This window comes from Carlito syrichta, unplaced genomic scaffold (assembly GCF_000164805.1).
Source record: "Carlito syrichta isolate Samal-C Ts95f unplaced genomic scaffold, Tarsius_syrichta-2.0.1 Scaffold316382, whole genome shotgun sequence".
Classification (NCBI taxonomy): domain Eukaryota; kingdom Metazoa; phylum Chordata; class Mammalia; order Primates; family Tarsiidae; genus Carlito; species Carlito syrichta.
In genome coordinates, this window is record NW_007260478.1 from 205,322 (window position 1) to 223,854 (window position 18,533).

At 38.3% G+C, this 18,533-nt stretch overlaps 1 protein-coding gene across 1 annotated transcript in view; it reads left to right on the plus strand.

Annotated features, from left to right (window-relative positions):
• The window catches only part of LOC103276806 (probable phospholipid-transporting ATPase IM), a 147,607-nt gene extending 133,711 nt beyond the window's left edge, over window positions 1-13,896 (plus strand). Inside the window, exons 6-7 of the mRNA XM_021707095.1 lie at window positions 3,190-3,262; window positions 13,822-13,896. Coding sequence (XP_021562770.1) covers window positions 3,190-3,262; window positions 13,822-13,896 — 148 coding nt within the window. The remainder of the gene's footprint in view (window positions 1-3,189; window positions 3,263-13,821) is intronic.
• The last annotated feature ends 4,637 nt before the right edge of the window (window positions 13,897-18,533 follow it).

Consider the following 18,533-nt stretch of genomic DNA (forward strand, 5'->3'; position numbering starts at 1 on the left):
TGTTTTTGGAAATAATGATTATATAATCCTTAATTTACTTATCACTTATTCAGTAAATATTTTACTGAATGCCTACTAGGAACTAGGCATTATTCTAAGTCCTGAGAGTATGGTGGTGAACAAAACAAAGTCTATATGAGCAAGGGAATACTTTGACTATTATAGTGCTGACATGTGCTTGAAAGTAAGGAAGCCACGCTGAGTGGAAGTGAATTTGTTGGTTAATTAGGAGAGGTCAATTTTATTGACCTTTATTATCTTCTGTCTCTAGCACCCCAGCACATTATCTTCTGTAGCTTGTGAGGAAATCCTCTTTTAGGAATCCATGTTACTGATGGGGAACCAGGAGCATTAGAGCAAGAAAAGGATAACAGGAACCTTGCAGAGTCCGTTGAAGGTCCCTCCTCCTGTCCATTAAGCTTCAGCAATGCATACAGTATCTTGCTTAAGGTAAACACTTGGTTTCCAGTCTCTGAAATCAAAAGTGTAATGACATAGAGCCCCGAGAACAGCTGTATCGCTCATGGAGCGCCAGGAGGTGTCAGTTTTTATTGCCTCAGGGTGATGATGAAACCCTGCAATCACCATACAAGCTAAAATCTTTAAAGTTTGGAAATATTTTGAAGATGTAGTTCAAAGTAAAATTTTCTGTCTGCCCCTTTAGTCCTATTGGGATGTCTTATTGATGTTGTTTTGTCATCAGTGGTGGTGGTAGTGGGAAGGACAAGAAAAATGGTTGGATTCAAAATACAGATGATTTAAATTCATTTGTAAGTCTTTATCAGTTTATAAGCTGCTCAGTAAGTTTAGGTATTTCTCTAGCAATGACCCTTAGTGCTCAATAAATATATCTCTGAGTTTCTAGTTAAGTGCAGTAAAATATATATCTGGTAAGATAGAATAGGAGATACCATTTTAATAACTCCTCTCATTGTATTGTACACATTGGTTGTTTTGCAAGTAAATATTCAAATAAGTTAACTGAGACGTTTCACACAGTCTATGGTTTACCAATAACTTTAAGTTATTTTTTGCAAAATTCTAGTTACAAATGTACAGTGTTACTTTCTTCTCTCTAAAATAATTTATTTTACACTTCTTTCTCTGACTCTTCATTCAGTTTCTGATAACATTGTCAAATCATAAAATAACTTTCTGTCATAATCTTACTTTAGAAGGGTTAAGCTCTTCTCATTAGGGTGTGGTCTGCAAATTTGACAGGTGTGTCCGCTTGTCCACTGTGTAGGTTATTGATGACACAGTCGGATAGTGCTAGACTGCGGGGCTACTGCTTGCTGTTTCTCGTACAGTCCTTCTTAAAGCTTACAGTGTGCAGACAGGAAGACTAAGAGTTTGGAAATAAAACTTAATATCATCTCAACCTCATGCTGAACTAGACGCACTTTGAGTAAAGACTCTGGACAATTCAGTAGCAGCACCATTTTCATAAATAAAGACACAATATCTTTCTCCATCCATTCATGTCTACTTCTACTGAGGTACCGTATGCTGAGAAATGTCACTAAGGTTCCAAAGGAGGTATCCCCAGGAGAAACAAACCAGTACATAATCTATACCTGTAAAAATAAATAAAATAAGATTTAGAAGGCTTCCTGGGTTCTCCCATTGTCATCAAACTAGATAAAGTACAGAAAAGTATGGCATTGGAAAAATGACTGAATTCTGGCTAGAGATGAAAACTGCTGTGATTGAAAATTTTCCAGAACAACATGTACTTGGATCTGTATTAAAGAAAAATTCTTTGAGTGTTTAAGCCAAATGATCCAGTGGAGTTGATAGTGTGAGGCATATTTCACAGTTGTGTAAATATTTAAAACTGTTTTCCAGCCTATAAAACAAGTAAATTAGGATATTTTTTTTAAAATTGCATAATGAAATTAACCTGCTCACTTGTTGGGGACACCTGCCATACTCTTCCTGGTCTTTTCTCCTAAAGGGAATCTCTGAGAAAAAAGTGTGATGGAGGCTTCCAACTTGGAAAACATTTCAGAGAATGTCAGAAGGGAGATTAGCATCATGGTATACTGCCACAGGTGGTCTCCTTCCAGAGGGCCAGTCTGGTTTTGGGCAGCTCTGACTAACTTGTCACTAGGGGCCAGATCCAATGGACACAATAGCTTTTCATCATAAACCCCTTTTGAACTTGGTGAAGGGTGGGCTTGGGGCTCCATTCTATGCACAAGCTTTACAGAAAGCAGTGCAGCACAATGGCCACACTGTTGTCTATTCTGAGCTGCTAGGCTTAGCATGTTAGAATGTCACTGAGCCTGTCCTTCAGTCTCAGTGCTGGTTTGCAGGTGGTCTTTCTCATTCAGTCTTCCAAGGCTTCTTTTATCACTCATTGTTGTTCTTGCACTTTCCAAAATTTTAATTTCTTTCCCCACTTACTTGCATGTTAGTACCTTAGCGACTCTCCCTTGCCACTGCCTCCTCCTTCACTTTTTGCTTCCACTTAAATAGATTTCTGAGGCAATGGTAGTGATGTTTCTGGTTTTTTTTTTTTTTTTTGAGTTGGAGTCTCAATCTGTCACCCAGGCTCAAGTGTAGTGGAACGCTCACAGCTACCGCAGCCTCAACCTGTTGGACTCAGGAGATCCTTCAGCTTCAGCCTTCCAAGTAGCTGGAACTATATGCGTGTGTCACCATACCCAGCCAATTTTTTGATTTATTGTAGAGAGGAGGTTCTTGCCAAGTTGCCCAGGCTGGTCTCAAACCCCTGGGCTCAGGCAGTCCTCTTGCCTTTGCCTCCCAAAGTGCTGGGATTGCATGCATGAGCCACCGTGCCTGGAGATGTTTCCATATTTATTCATAAAGAGTTGGACAAGAATATAAGTGTCCGAATGTATTGATTTCATAGCTGCTGCATAAAGCTGGCACCATGGGGTGGTAAAAAGAGCAGTCAGCCAAGAGTTATCCAAGAGTTTAGCTCAGGGGTATCACTAACTCACTGGTTATCTTTGGGCAAATGACTTAACCTCTCTGGGCCTTTGTTCCTACATTGCTCAGGTAATATAATTTTATTATGTAAGACCTCTTTGAATTTAATATTCTGGGAAAGTCTTGTCTGTTTTTTCTATTATATGATAATACATTGTGAATACATTCTCTTGATTATATTTGTGATTCTTCTCCATTCTCGAAAAAATATTGATTTGTTTTTGTTCTTAGACTACAGAAAGAAAAATGGATGAATGTCAAAGTGGGAGACATCATTAAATTAGAAAATAACCAATTTGTTGCTGTGAGTATTCAATATTGTTTAAAGAATTTATCTCAGATTAAAATAGCATATATACTGAAGTTTTTACATTTGCAAATTTAGTAAATTTGTACTAAATGAGAGTAATTAAATAATTAAGGAAGGAATATGAGTAAAAAGTAGAAAGTCTCAATTATAAATTGTTTTAAAAAACATTGACTTATCACTTTCATAACATGGTAACTCAGATAAGACTGAGTGATCATCACCTTGTCTGTTTCCTTAGGGATCTTTTAAATTAATAGGTACATAAAATTTTAAATCAGGATGTCAATCATTTTATGTAAATAAGAATTATTTTTTATTTAAAAATTTATTTTATTTTATTTTAAAGATGTGGGGTACAATTCAGGATTAGGTATACGAGTGGTCATCACACAAGTGAAGTTTGGGCCTCCCTTTGGTCCCTACTTCACTGAATTTGAGATTAGGTACCCTTATTGATGTTGTGTTCCCCCACTTCCCTCCCCTGGCAGTATCCCACTACTGCCAATTGCTTTCTTTTCTTTTCTTTTTTTATTTTGAATTGGAGTGCCACTCCTCCGCCCAGTGGCACGCGCACTCACGGCTACCCCAGCGTCGACCTTCTGGGTTCCAGCGATCCTTGGCTTCAGCCTTCTGAGTAGCCGGAACTACAGAAGCGCGCTACCACACCTGGCTAGTTTAATTTATCGTAGAGACAGGTCTCGCTAACTTGCCTGTGCTGGTCTCGAACCCGCGGGCTCAGCCAATCCACTAGCTTCAACCTCCCAAAGTGCTGGGATTACAGGCTGAGCCACCGAGCCCGACCCCAATCCCTTTCTTATTATGGTAAATGTTCAGGGTCCGCTTATGAGTGAGAACATGTGGTACTTAGTTCTGTGTTTCTGTGTTAGATCACTGAATCCATCCAAGTTGCTGCAAAGCCCGTCTAAATCCATTCAAGTTGCTGCAAAGCCCATATGTTTGTCCTTTTTTAATGACTGTGTAATATTCCATTGTGTATATGTACCACATTTTTTTTAATGTCCAGTCTAGTTTTTGGTAGGCAGAACAGTTGGTTCCATGTTTTTGCTATTGTGAATAGTGCTGCAATTAACATGTGTGTGCAGATATCTTTTTTGTAGGATGATTTGAGTTCCTCCGGGTATATTCCCAGTAGGAGGATTGCTGGGTCATATGGAAGGTCAATTTCTAGTTCTTTTAGAAATTGCCACACTGTTTTCCATAGAGATTGAACTCGTTTGCATTCCTACCAGCACTGTAGAAGCATTCCCTTTTCTCCGCATCCTTGCCAGCATCTTTGTTTTATTCATGAGGGCTGTTGTAAATAAGAATTTTTACAATGCTTCTGAGTACTTTAAAAAGCTTATTCTATATATCTTGTGACTGATACTGTTAATATCATGAGTAGTATTGTTGATTTGCAGTATATTTGAGGAAAACATAGACTGAAAAAGAAAAAAGGTATGCTCCTTCCTGAATAATCAGAAAATGTTTATTGTGCTGAGTTAATGAGATCTTACTTTGTATAGCAAATGCACTATGATTTATGTTCTCAATCTTTCTTGTTACAATTTCCCTAATAAAGCTCTAGAGGTCAGTTCAATCACTAAAATATATATAACTAACTATAGTTCAAATTAAGAGTGACGCAAGTATCCAGATCAGAGATTAAAAATTCAACTTATTGTGGGGTTAATGTCAAATATATGTTAGATTACTTCTGGTATTTTTTGTGCTGAGTGAAATTTTGTATATCAAGTTGTGTACTTGATTAAATTGAGACATTTTACCACAGGAAAAAATATGACCCCAAGACCTATTTCTAAGAAGAACAATTCAGTTAAGCCTCTTTTTTTTTTGAGTTGGAGTCTCACTCTGTCGCCCAGACTGGAGTGCGGTGGCTGCTCCTGGCCACCGCAGCCTTGACCTGCTGGGCTCCGGCGATCCTTCTGCCTCAACCTTCCAAGTAGCCGGAATTACAGGCATGCACTACCATGACGGGCTGATTTTTTGATTTATTGTAGAGATGAGGTCTCACCTGCCCTGGAGGGTCTTTAACCCGCGGGCTCAGGCAATCCACTCACCTCAGCCTCCCAAAGGCGCGGGATTACAGGCTGAGCCACCGAGCCCGGCTCAGTTAAGACTCTTAAGCATTCACTTTCAGAAACAATCTTCTTTCATTAATGCACCATCTGGGCATACTAAGTTGTCCGGAATGGCCCATGCTAAGGAGGCTACTCAGTGGACAGGCTGTTCACAAAAGAGTTCACACTTTTCAGAAGTATGCAGTTCTCTGGCAACCTCTGTGCTTTGGAAAGTAGCTGGGAAGTAAAAATAAGCAAAAAGTTGTCAGGGCAGCCAAAACAGAGATCTCTAAGATCTGGCATGGACTCCTTATATGTAGAACATTCTGACAGGTTATCACTCACAATCTATTTATTTCTATTTTAGACACAACTTAAATTAGCTTGTCTAGATTATTTTTCTGTTCAATAAAGACTAGGAACAATACCCTGGAAGGTAGTGTCTGTTAGAAGAACACATCCTCTGGATATAATCAAGGCAAGGGCACTGAATGGCAAATCGGTTAGAACTGAGTTTTTGCTCCATTCTGTCAGTGACAGCAAACACTTTATCTTCAGTTTTTTCATGTGTCAAATCAAGGTGCTAGATCACTACAGAATCTCAAAGACCTCTTCTATGCTGTGATTCTGTGTCTAAGCTGACATTAGAGTACAAAAAATTCTTGAAGGCAAAGTGCATATTGATTTGCCTGGTCTCTAATACCTAGTGCCGTCTTGTATCATAGGGGCATTTAGTAAATATTGGCTGAATTTAATAAATATCAATCTTTTTACAGAAATAAGACAGAAAAAAATGAAGATTGGATGTAAATTTTTAAAACTCAGGGTGTTCCGGATCAATGGCACACCAGTAAACAAATGTTTATGCCCCAATTAAATGAAGATTGCGTATATATTCAGGATTCTTTGAGGAGAAAGGACTCCATATAACTCATTTGAGTTCTACTTTCAATTAAAATGATTACAGCGAAAGAGTTTTGGTACTTCTAAGTAGATTACCTTAACCTTTTTTTTTTTAACTGACATTAAAAAACATTTTAAGATGTTTGCATTCAGATATTTTGGCAACTACTTTATGCCAGTTGTTGTTAGATTGTAGAGCAGTTAACATAAACTGAAAATGTTACATATTTAACTATCATTTTACTTAGAATTGAGTGTTTTAGGGGCAATAATAGGTAAGTTTCTACTTCAGGTATTCAGTAAAAACAATGCGCCTTAAGAGCCCCATGGATATCCTGTGACAAAGGTAAGCACTGGACTCGACTCACTTGTTCACTAATACTATAATATGTTCACTTATCAGATTCTTAGGGGTGAGTTCAGAAAAGCAGGATTCAAATCTGTGTCTCAAGCTTTGTGGAACCTTATGGCCAGCCTATCTGTACGTCTTACTCTTCTAGCCTTGATATTCTAATTTGTATTTCCCTTGGTCTTTGATTTACTTATATTTTCTATATTATATAGTATGTATGGTTTGCTATTGCAAAAGCTCTGGTGTGATGAGATACAGAAAGCAAGTCCAAGTGCCAGTATCAGGTAGAAGAAAATCAGTTCCGTAGGTGCATTGTTAGCACTGATTCAAAAATGAATCACTCATTTAGACAAGTTCCCATTAAGTCAGTGATCAATATGTTCTAGCGTTGTCCAATAGAACTTTTTGCAATGAAGGGAATGCTCTATATAGCTAATGCAATGGCTAGTAGCTGTGTGTGGCAACTGAGCACTTGACATGTGGCTAGTACAACTGAGGAACAGAATTTTAAATTTTAATTAATTTAGATTTAAGTAGCTATTATGTGATGTGAGGCTACTATATTAGACAGTACAGATGTGGTTTAGTGTGGGGTGAGAATGCTTATTGTCCACTCTTTCCTAGCTCCTGCTTCTCCTGTTTTCATTTCAAGGGACAAGACCAACATCACACTTTTACTATTTTACACTCCTTTGCTCACTCTTCTCTCCTTGGAGTGACTTCTCTGGTTGTTGAGTTTGGGGACAGAGAATGGTGTGCATGACCTGGGTGGTGCATCCTTCCTTCCCATTCTCTTTAGGCTGCACCTGTGAGCAGAAAGTCCATTCTACTCTGCTCTTCCATGCTAACAATTTTACAAGAACAAGTCCCTGTGGTGGGGTAGTAGGAGGGCTAAGATGACTTAGAGCTTCTAGTGTCTGTGGCTCAATGAGTCTGTCTAACAGGGATGAAGTATTAGCAAGCCCATTTGACCCACAAACCTAAAGCCTGGTTTTTAGCAGTTATAACAACTTTATCAATAAAAAGGTGATATGTTTATCTCTATTTCTGTTTCTTCTATAACTATAGTTCTGTTGGTTTAATCTTTGGATAGGTGAGGATAGGTGTCCTCCAAATCCCAAATCTCTGCGGCGTCTCCTGATTAGATAATTTTGTTAAAAGTTTCTCCATATTTAGCTACTCAGCATCTACAAAACCATTTTCAAGGGCAAACACAGTTTTTGTAGGTGAACTACTATCAATCACTTAGGTGTACTAACATATTTCCTGGCTCTCTGCTAGAAGTTGGCAGGGGCTGACCGAGTTTATGTTGTCAGATGGGAACAACACTTATAAGTCTCTGAAAGAGACCCAATTAGGAGTTATACTGAGGTAGATTTAGGGGAACCAGATCATGAAGGTAATAGTAATATTAGCTATTGACTATGGTACACATGCCAGATAATCTTATAAGTACATTATATGAATTAACTCATTTAGTCCTCACATTAGCCCAGTGAGGACTGGCTATCATTACTGTAGCCATTTTACAGATGAGAAAACAGAGGCACAGTGTCATCAAATAGCATGTCATTGGGAGAGTCAGGAGTTAAGTTCATGCTTCCTGGCTCCAGTGCCCCCATTCCTAACCACAACCGTCTGCTGTTCCTGACCCCACTGGAGCAGCCACCCTTATTGTCTGGGCTTCTAGAGTTAGAGGCACCAGGCTCGGATGCTACAAGTCAAGTGAACAGAGAATGTTGCACCCAATTCAAATGCATAACCTCTAGCTGTTCAAACTTAGAATTTGCAACTTGATTTATCAGTAAACTTTAAGCAAGGAAATGGACTAGCTTGATGTTGCCAATCAGTAGTTATCTACCTTTGTTTTCTGCATTAGGAAACCCTCTTGCTCTGCATCTTATTATTATTTTTTTTAATTCAAAAATACTTTTGGGCTAAATTTCCAGAGCTCCTGGTTTTATTTTGGGACTAGGAAAAAATTGTAGAGTATAATTCAAATATCATGAGTTTGACTTGTATTAGAAGAACAAAGTAAATGATTGTTAGAAAAACATACTGTAGAGCTCTTGTGACTGCCAGAACCTGAACACTGGGAGTCAGGTGTACCTTTCTTCTTTATTCACCATTCATGTTCTTGTTTTGCTTTGCTTTTTTTAGCTGGTGGTAGAAATAAAACTCGTACTAGATACAAGTATATCTGAACATTATGAGAATTGAGCTGTTAAACTTGTTTGAAAAGTTCTTTCTTTCCCCTCCACAAAAAGGCATTCATGTTTTAGGTGTTTGCTCTGGTGACATTTTTGTTTTAAAACTGAGGCAGTCTTCTGGTACAGGAATTGAAAATTTCACCTTTCAGAAATGATAGGGTCAGAAAGATTAATTTATTTAAACTTCAGCTCTGACCAGGGGTAAATTTTTGCTCTCTCTTGACCCATCAGGGAATCTCATTTATTCCTTTTCAGGAGATACTTCCAGAGAGGCCTCTGGGTGGTCTAACTGCCCTCATTCTTATTTTAAGTTCTATAGCTTCAAGTCAGAGTTACTTATTGTTTCAACCTAATTGCTATAAATAATCTTTCTCTTTCTCTCTGCCCATATATATATGACAGTAGAAAGCTGGGAATTACAGAAAAAGATTTTTAAAAACGATTGATCTAAACTGTATTGAAGAAGCAGCTGTTTGCTAAAATGTAGAGATGTAAAACACTATTTTTAACATAAGAAAGTTAATGATCGGTGTTCTGTCTATAAGCAACTATCAGTTTGTAAAGATAAATATATAGGCAAGGATCTTTTTGACTGTGTAGGAAGGGACTGTCTATGAATAAACTCTATGATGTTTATTCTTCTTCTTCCCCTCTACCTCTTCATCACGATCCTTTTTTTCCCCTCAAATCAATTTAATTATAAAAAACTCCAAACAATGATGTATCAAATATATATTGGTAGATAATCAACATGTATTTATTGGTTTTGAAATTTAAATTTCAAATAAAAACAATACTATAACCCTACACACTTTCATTTTTAGGATTTCATTCTGATTTTTGCTCCAATGCATGAGCCATTTTAGATTTTATTTCTATTTCTGGACTGAAAATAAAATGAAAAGATAATGTTGTAGATGGTAAAGAAGATAATGAACTCTGTGTGTAAGAATGGCTTAAAGAATGAAAGGAGATCCAAAAATGTTCAAGTTAATTCTACAAATTTATCTATCGGGTTGTGGCGTTGCTGTCCCAATATTCCTTCGTCACTGGTTTTTGAATACAACAGAGCAAAACGAAACATAACACAAAGCAAAACACTTGCTTTTCATAGTTGTGGTTCAGTGATTTGTAGCTCACCCGAGGAAATAATATACATTTTGGGATCATAAGTTCTCGCTTCTAGTTCCAGCTCTGCAATTTAAGCAATGAGTGTCCTTGAAGACAGTATTCAATCTCTTGGATACTTGTGTTCCTCAGATGTGATGACACTTTCACCACGACTTTGGAAAGGACTTTAACATGAATCAGTTTAGTTCATTTGGCAGGTGTGGGTGAACCTTCCTCCTTCACTGCTGGACCAGTTATGACCTCCCCAGATTTCTCATCCATACAATGGGAGCAAAGTTACTCACTCACAGAGCTGATGAGAGAATAAAATGACACAATTATGAGACAGAGCGTTTTCTAAGTCTTTAAAAAATCATATAGCTTTAAGGTGTTAACATTGCTTGAGGTTCCTTTATTTTTTAGCGCAACAAACATTAATTATGCCTACAAGGTCTTTGGCTCTGAGGATTCATGTTCAGTGGATTCTTTCCAAGTTCCCCCGATGGAAATATTCACTTCAAATTTCTATGAAGCAGCCGCTTGGACTTTCTGTTGCCTGTGGGAGTTGTGGGGAGCAGCATTGTGTTAGAAAACACAACTTCCTTTGTTGGAGGCATAGATAATCCCTCTTGGCAGAGCAAGGGGAAAAGGCACCAATAATTGACAGCAGAAAGTAAAAATAGGGATCTGTGGAAGGTGGTTCTGGTTAGAATTAATGACTGTTTGCCTGGCCCACCTGTGAATTCAGGTAATCACACTTTTTCTTTCCTCTTCTTTACTCCTGTTGGTACCTCTGCCTAGGGGATGTGCCTTTCATTGCATCTAGAATCTTCCATGATGTTCTCCTTCAACTATCAACCCAGTATTCTCTCTCATTTGTACTCCTTTCATAGTACTTTATTAATAAGACCCTTAGAACCTTCATCACATTCTGCCTTTACCAAACTATAAAATCTTTGAAGCAAAGAGGTTTTTGCTCATTTTAGTTTCCCCTGCACTATATACCTCAGACTACTTGAATTATATCATGGGTTCCCTACTTACTAACTGTGTGGCCTTGAGCAAATTGCGAACCTCTCTGGGGCTCACCTTTGCTCATCTATGCATAGTAAATCCTCACTAAATGTCAGCGATTTGTATTATAAACACCTACAATTGGAACACAAGTTTCTGGATCGACTAGGAACTGGATCCCTTGAGATTTAACAGAAAGGCCAGCTTGAGGTAGGCTCACCTGAGACTCAGAGTAATGGGGCTGGTAGACCCTAAGACCCACGTGTTGCTCAACTTCTGTCCCAGCACCTGTGGTAAAAGAAACTAGCAGGGCTGTTACTGCATCTCTCTTACCTATTCCTTTTCAGAATGATTACTGAATATACTCAAAAATAGTCGGGCTGCCTGCATGATGATGAGTGCATTGACTACTTATCCTTTGGGCTCTTGCTGGTCCTGCCCCTTCACACTCCCTCCTAAACAACAATGAATTAGGCCGGGCCGGGTGGCTCAGCCTGTAATCCCAGCACTTTGGGAGACCAAGGCGAGTGGATTGCCTGAGCCTGTGGGTTTGAGACCAACTTGGGTAACTTAGTGAGACCTTGTCTCTACAATAAATCAGAAAAATTAGCCAGAGGTGGTAGTGCACGCCTGTAGTTCTGGCTACTTGGAAGGCTGAGGTGGAAGGATTGCCAGAGCCCACCAGGTGGACACTGGGGTGGCCGTGAATGTACCACTGCACTCCAGCCTGGGTCACAGAGTGAGACTCCAACTCAACGCCCCCCAAACAAAACAAAACAACAACAAAAAAATGAGTTAAACAACCTTGAAGGGAGAAGGTAGCACAAGGGAACAACAAGGTTCAGCAGTGGGCCAGGGATAAGGGAGAATGGATGAAGGGAGGGCAGGACAGGGATCAGGGAGTGGGAAAACTGGAGGAATGTTCGGAGGACATCAAAGAAAAATGTAGCAATGGAGGGTGCAGAAGGGGGCGGGGAAGGTAGAAGGTAAAAAAGTAGGAGTCCCAGGGTCCCAGAGAGTACAGAAAGCAGGAACAGTTATCTTAGAACCCATGGGGATCAGCCTGTGGGAAGTTGGGTCACCGCTCAGGAGAGAATGCAGCCACCAGGTGGCGGGGGTGCCTCAGTCATGTTCTGAGCCAGCTGTGGACAAGGACTCCTCCCTTTGTTTACCAGTGTTAAGTGTCAACATAGCCCAGCACAGTATTGAATGGTAACATCAGATCATGCTTACTATGCAAAGATTTGAAGAAAAGCGACACTAGGTAAAAATGGATATATTTCTCTAGCCCTCATGACTATTTTCAACCCAAGATGATTAAAGAATTCTGGATTTTGTTTAAAATGAGCCTTTTAAACTCAGAGGAGGAGAGGCACAGGCCCAAAGAGCGTTAAGTCCCATTGCTGTATACAATTCCTAGTTGATGCCAAAATCAATGTCGACTGTAGTGCCCTATGCCTATGCATTGACATTTAAATGGGGCAAATAACATCAAGGTGATTTTTCAAAAAATATCTTTTCCCTTTAAAAATCAGGATGAATAATTTTTGGCTTAAGAGTGGCATACACTTTTTACACATACTGTCTGTGTGTTTTCTCTGTTCACAGTGCAGCAAATCAGAAGATAATGTCTGCTTCAACAATCTTCTGTGGTGACTTTTCTACAAAAGTAGAAAAGCCTTGATAATGCAAACCTGTTTATTCCTGCAGGGGTTGTCACTGAGGTTTTTCCCCAGCTCTGTTTTTTCCCAGTTTAGAGAAAACACACACACACACACACACACACACACACACACACACATTGGAAATTTAAAAGCTTGAGACAATGAAGCAAGTGAATTTATTCTAACTATAACCTCTAAGACTTGAGAACAAAGCAATTCTAATATTCTAAAAAATGAAGGCAAGAAAACTTCACAGATTTGGAATGCTAATTGTACATTCAGACATAGTTAGAAAATTGTTAGGCCAGAGTCTCAAAATAAATTGCTAAAATTTAAGTCAATTCTTCTTAGACATTGAAATCTTTCACAATTTTCTAAATTTAAGTCAATTCTTCTTAGACATTCAAATCTTTCACAATTTTCTAAAAACATTTATTTTAAAATAAATTTTGAAACCTGAAATAAAGTAGATGAATTGTTTCCCAATGTAGAAAGCTACCAGAATTCTAGAACTGAATTCTGTTAGGTTTCCAAGGCTCATATGGACAGCAGAATAGAACTGTGTATCTTTGAAAAAACAAACAAAATACTGAAGTCTCTGATTTTTTTCCTTTTTTTTTTTTTACTACATTTCTATTCTATCTTACTCTCTTGCTTAGCCCCTACTTTATCTTATCTCTCCCATTCCTTACTTTTCACCATCTTTTTCTTGCTTAGCTTTTTTTCCCTCTCTTTTAATTTTTCTGTCTCTTCTATTTTTTAAAGTTTTTTTCCAGTATCCTCCTCCTAATTCCTTCCCTTCTGTCTTTTCTTCGTCTCTCTTGCCTGCCTCCTACTGTTAACTGATCCTATTAGGTAATTAAAGTGTGTACATATAAATATTTTTAATTATCTTATTTATTGAGGGAGGGTTTTATATTTCCCATTAGTAATGATCAAAGCATGAAAATAGAGTTTATATACTTCTTTCACAAATGTAAATCAACAATTAACAATTAATTATTTGTATAATATCTCCTTTTCCTGCTGATAGGACCAGGGAAGAAGAGGGAGAATTTGGTTCAGGACATATGATATAGAGGTGGAACAGGATCTTACTTCTTTTACTTTGTTTCTACGGCTTTATTGGTTCATAGGTAGTAGAGAGATGACATAGCATAGAAGACTTTGAACCAATCTTCCCTTCTCAAGTATTCTTTTGTTATATTTTTAAAAATAGGCTGATTTGCTTCTCCTATCAAGTAGTGAGCCACACGGTCTCTGTTATATTGAAACTGCTGAGCTTGATGGGTAAGTTATTAAAATTAGAATAATTACTTAGGTTGGTTTTTAATTTATTTAAAAGTAATGCCTTTAGAATTAGAACTCAAACTATTCATTATTGTCTTGGGAGATATAGGAGTTCAAATTGCAAAATCCATTGTTAATTGCTTTGCAATAATTTTGAAAACTGTCTTTTTGCTTAAATTTGTATTTAAAACTCTGTCTTTTCCCTTGAATTTATTTCATTTCAGAAGCAGTGAACTAAACTTGTGTGCATGAATAATTTTACACAAGAACTCTTTAGTGAAATTGCTTAGAAGGTGTTTTGTTTTTGTTTTTGCTTGCTTGCTTTAATTTCAAGTGATTTTATTAGGAAAATGAGAGGGGTGGAGATCAAGATTCCCCAAGGAAGGAAGGACTGATATTACTTTAAAAGGTAACCTTCTGGAATTGCCAAATGAAGACATAGAGGAGGAAGAGAGAAACAGAATATTATGCAATTTCAACATTTATATTAATTGGGAATTTAGTTATAGACCATATAATAGTTCTGTTTTAGAGGATTCAATTTGTCTTTCTGGCATAAAAACATTTAGTGAATGCTTACATTTAAAAACACATTTTAAGTGCTTATATTTTAAAAACATGTGTTCTTTAGATGGAATTTATCAGTTAATCTTGCTGTAGGTGTTATATAAACTTTATTGTGCAGACAATGAAACCAAGGCTTAGTTAGGCTAGATAATTTGCTGGAAACAGCCAAAGAGTGAAGCCAGGACTCAAACCTGGCAGTCTGACCCCAGAGCTCATGGTTTTAACCAGTGCCTCCAAAATCATTGCCATGCTATTCAAATAGAGTTCAGTCTGTGGGATTCTACCCCTGGTGTGGACAGAACAGTTTCAAACACAGCTAAAATAGTGCTGAGAGGAAAATGTATAGTACTACATAAATACAATTGAAAAGAAAAAAATCTTAATCTAATATTCCATCTCAAGACTTAGAAGACAGCAAAATAACCCAAAGCAAGCAGAAGGAAGGTGATTTCATAGAGATATAGTAGAAATCCATAAACTTGGAAATAGAAAAACAATAAAAAAATCAATGACACAGAACTAGTTTTCTGTAAACATCAATGCAATTGACAAACCTCTAGGAAAACAAAGAAAACCTCTAGGACAAAGAAAAAAAGAAGATACAGATTAGCAATATCGTGAATGAATCAAGGGCATTTACTATAGTTCATGAAAATGTCATTAAAGGAGTATTAAAGAAATACTGCAAACAACTCTACACACATACATTTGACAACTTAAATGAAAAGAACCACTTTTTCAAAGAACATATTCTACACACTCAATATGAAATAAATAATTTGAGTAGCCCTATAACTATTAAGAAATTTGATTCAAATATAAAACTATACAACTTTTAGAAAAAGCATAAGAGAAAATCTTTGAGATCTGGGCTAGTCAAAGTGTTCTTAGACTTGACACAAAAAGCACAATCTACAAATAGAAAACGACAAACTAGACTTAATCAAATTAAAAATTTTTGCTTCATAAAAATTTCTGTTAAGAGTATGCAAAGATAAGCTACAGATTGTAAAAAAAAATATTTGCAAGCCCTCTATCTGACAAAGGACTTGTATCTTGAATATATAATTATCTTTCAAAACTCAACATTATAAAAACAATCTAATGAAAAAATGGCAAATGTCATAAACAGATATTTTACCAAAGAGGACATACAAATGGCAAGTAACCACATGAAAAGATGTTCAACATCATTAGCTATTAGGGAAATTAAAATTACAATCACAATGAGCTCTAACTATAGACCTGTCAGAATGACTAAAATGAAAAATAATGACAATTCCAAATGCTGACAAGGATGTAAAGAAACAGGTTCACGAAGATGGCGACAGGGCAACCCGGCATCTGAAGCCCTCTGCAAGGGAGATCTGCAGTGGGTCTCTGACTCTCGCCCCGGGGGGCTGGGGACCCCAGCATCGCAGCCTGCTCTACAGACAGAGCTTGGCCGCTGCCATCGGAACAACTGAACAGTTTTGACTGCATTCCAAACAGTCCCACCACCACCGCTGCTGTGGCCGCCGCCGCCGCCCCTCCCCCCACCGCCGCTGCCACCGCACCTCTGGGAGAGGTAGCATATCGCACCACGCAGCCCGAGGAGATCCACAACGAACCGCTTCAGGGAAGATCTGCTGGGATCGCTGCCACCTATCCTGCGTCCAAAACTGTCCTGCCCGCCTGGCGTGGGACTCCTGTTGCCTGGTCGGAGGCAGGCAGCCATCTTGTTCCTGTCCGGCCCCACCCCCCCTGGGGCGAGCAGATGAGATAGCACCACCTGCTGGCGATTCAAGGTAACAACACCGAAACGGGAGAAACAAGCTTGATAAAGACATAGACCAAACTGCTCAAGGAAGGTTCATCTGAACTGTCCTTCACAGCAGATCAGGGGCAATTGACTCTAACTGCAAACTAATTTACCAGCTTGAAAAGAAAACTAGAAATCAGACCTGAAAGGACATTGGACTTAAACGAAAGGTCTCAGAGTGTGCTTCATTGATTCTATCAGTTTAATGACTTAATTCTATTCCTACTGTATTGTTCCCATTTTTCTTTTTTCCTTTTCCTTTTCTTCTCTTTTCTTCTCTCTGTAAACCATATTTTTGTATAGAGGAAAGCACACTAACAAGGTGGTTGGTTAGCTTGTATATTAGCATCACTATATATTTTATTTTTGTGTGTATGAGAGTTGGTTCGACTGTAGCTGTGGTCTATTGTTTTTATCTGTTTCAGTATAGGCCTCTCTCTCTATTTGTTGGCACACTCGTTTGTTTCCCCCCTTACTCCTCTATCTCTCCATTCCCCTCTTCAACCCACTATCTGCTCCATTCTCTCCCCTCTGCTAACCACATTTTATTTCAGGGAGTAAACCTACAGCCCCACTGCACGGACAGATTCCAGGACAGTGGGAAGTGGGTTCCACATTATCCACACGCCTGTCAGCGAATACCAGGACCTGCAGACAGATTTTGAATCACAGCTCTCCCCTTAAATACATCTCAAAACTGCAAAAAGGACCACCTCCAACCTATAGTGCAACTTCAGAATTGAACAAAGTAAGAGGACATACATAAAGAATAGGAGATTGAACAAACAGAAGTAAAACCAATCCCTTTACCCCTGAATAACAGAATTAAAGAAGACGGTGACGTGGAGGGAAGGAAAAAGTAGAGAGGGGGGAAAAAACCGCACAAATGAAGAAAAACCAAAAGAAGAATATAGGTCCTACACAGACCCCTGGGAAATCAGACACTGAGAAAACAGATTCTGGGACACAGACAATGAAGAGTCCCCAGAATGACTGGTTACATGCAACAAACCCAGACATCAAGACATTAATGGAGAGAATTAAAAAAATTGAGGAGAGACAAGAAGAAAATAAGAAGGAGCTGTTGTCAGAAATGACAGCAGTAAAGAATACTGTGATGGAAATGAACAACAGACTAATAAGCATGGAAAGCAGAATCAGCCAAGCTGAAGAAAGAATCTCAGAGCTCAAAGACCAAAACACAGAACTAACCCAAAGAGTCAAAAGCATAGAAAAGAAGCTCAAAAAGACAGAACAAAACCTGCAAGAGATGAATGATCACTTCAAGAGACCAAACCTAAGAATAATTGGGCTTCCTGAGGCAGAAAGAGAAATATAAGACACGTTGGAACAAACATTTCATGAAATCATTCAATACAACTTCCCTCATCTCATTAAGGATGAAAAAATTCAAACACAAGAGATTCAGAGAACCCCTACAAGACAACAAACGAGAAGACCAACTCCCAGACACATAATAATTTGCCTAAACAAAGTAGCTATGAAAGGAAAAATCTTAAAGGCAGCAAGAGAAAAAGACCAGACTACCTACCAGGGACAACCAATTAGAATAGCAGCAGATTTATCCACAGAAAACCTTCAGGCCAGAAGAGCCTGGAGCCCTATCTTCAAAGTTCTAAAAGAGAAACAATTTCAACCAAGAATAACCTACCCAGCCAAACTAAGGTTCATTAGTGAGGGAGAATTGAAATCTTTTCCAGACATCCAATCCCTGAGAACCTACGCTATCACCAGACCACCTCTACAAGAAACACTTAAGAAAGTACTGAACACAGAAGAAAAAGAAAAAAGAACAACAGCATTCTTCACAAGAGTACAGGCAAAAGATTAAAAACACACATGAACCAACTCCAGAACCCAAAGAAAGACAACAAATAAACAGGATCAACTCTGTAAGAACCTAATGACAGGGATCAACTCTTGCATTTCAATTATTAGCCTAAATGTAAACGGACTAAAGGCACCACTGAAAAGACATAGAATGGCTAAATGGATAAAATATCATCAGGCAACAATCTATTGCCTTCAAGAGACTCACCTCACTAGAAAGGACACCCACAGATGCAAAGTAAGAGGATGGGAAACAAACTTTCAGGCGAACGGAATACAAAAGAAAGGAGGAGTAGCGATCTTAATTTCAGACAAAATACCCTTCAAGCTATTAAAAATCAAAAAAGATACAGAAGGCCACTACATAATGATAAAAGGCTCAATCCATCAACAAGAAATATCTATCCTAAACATATATGCAC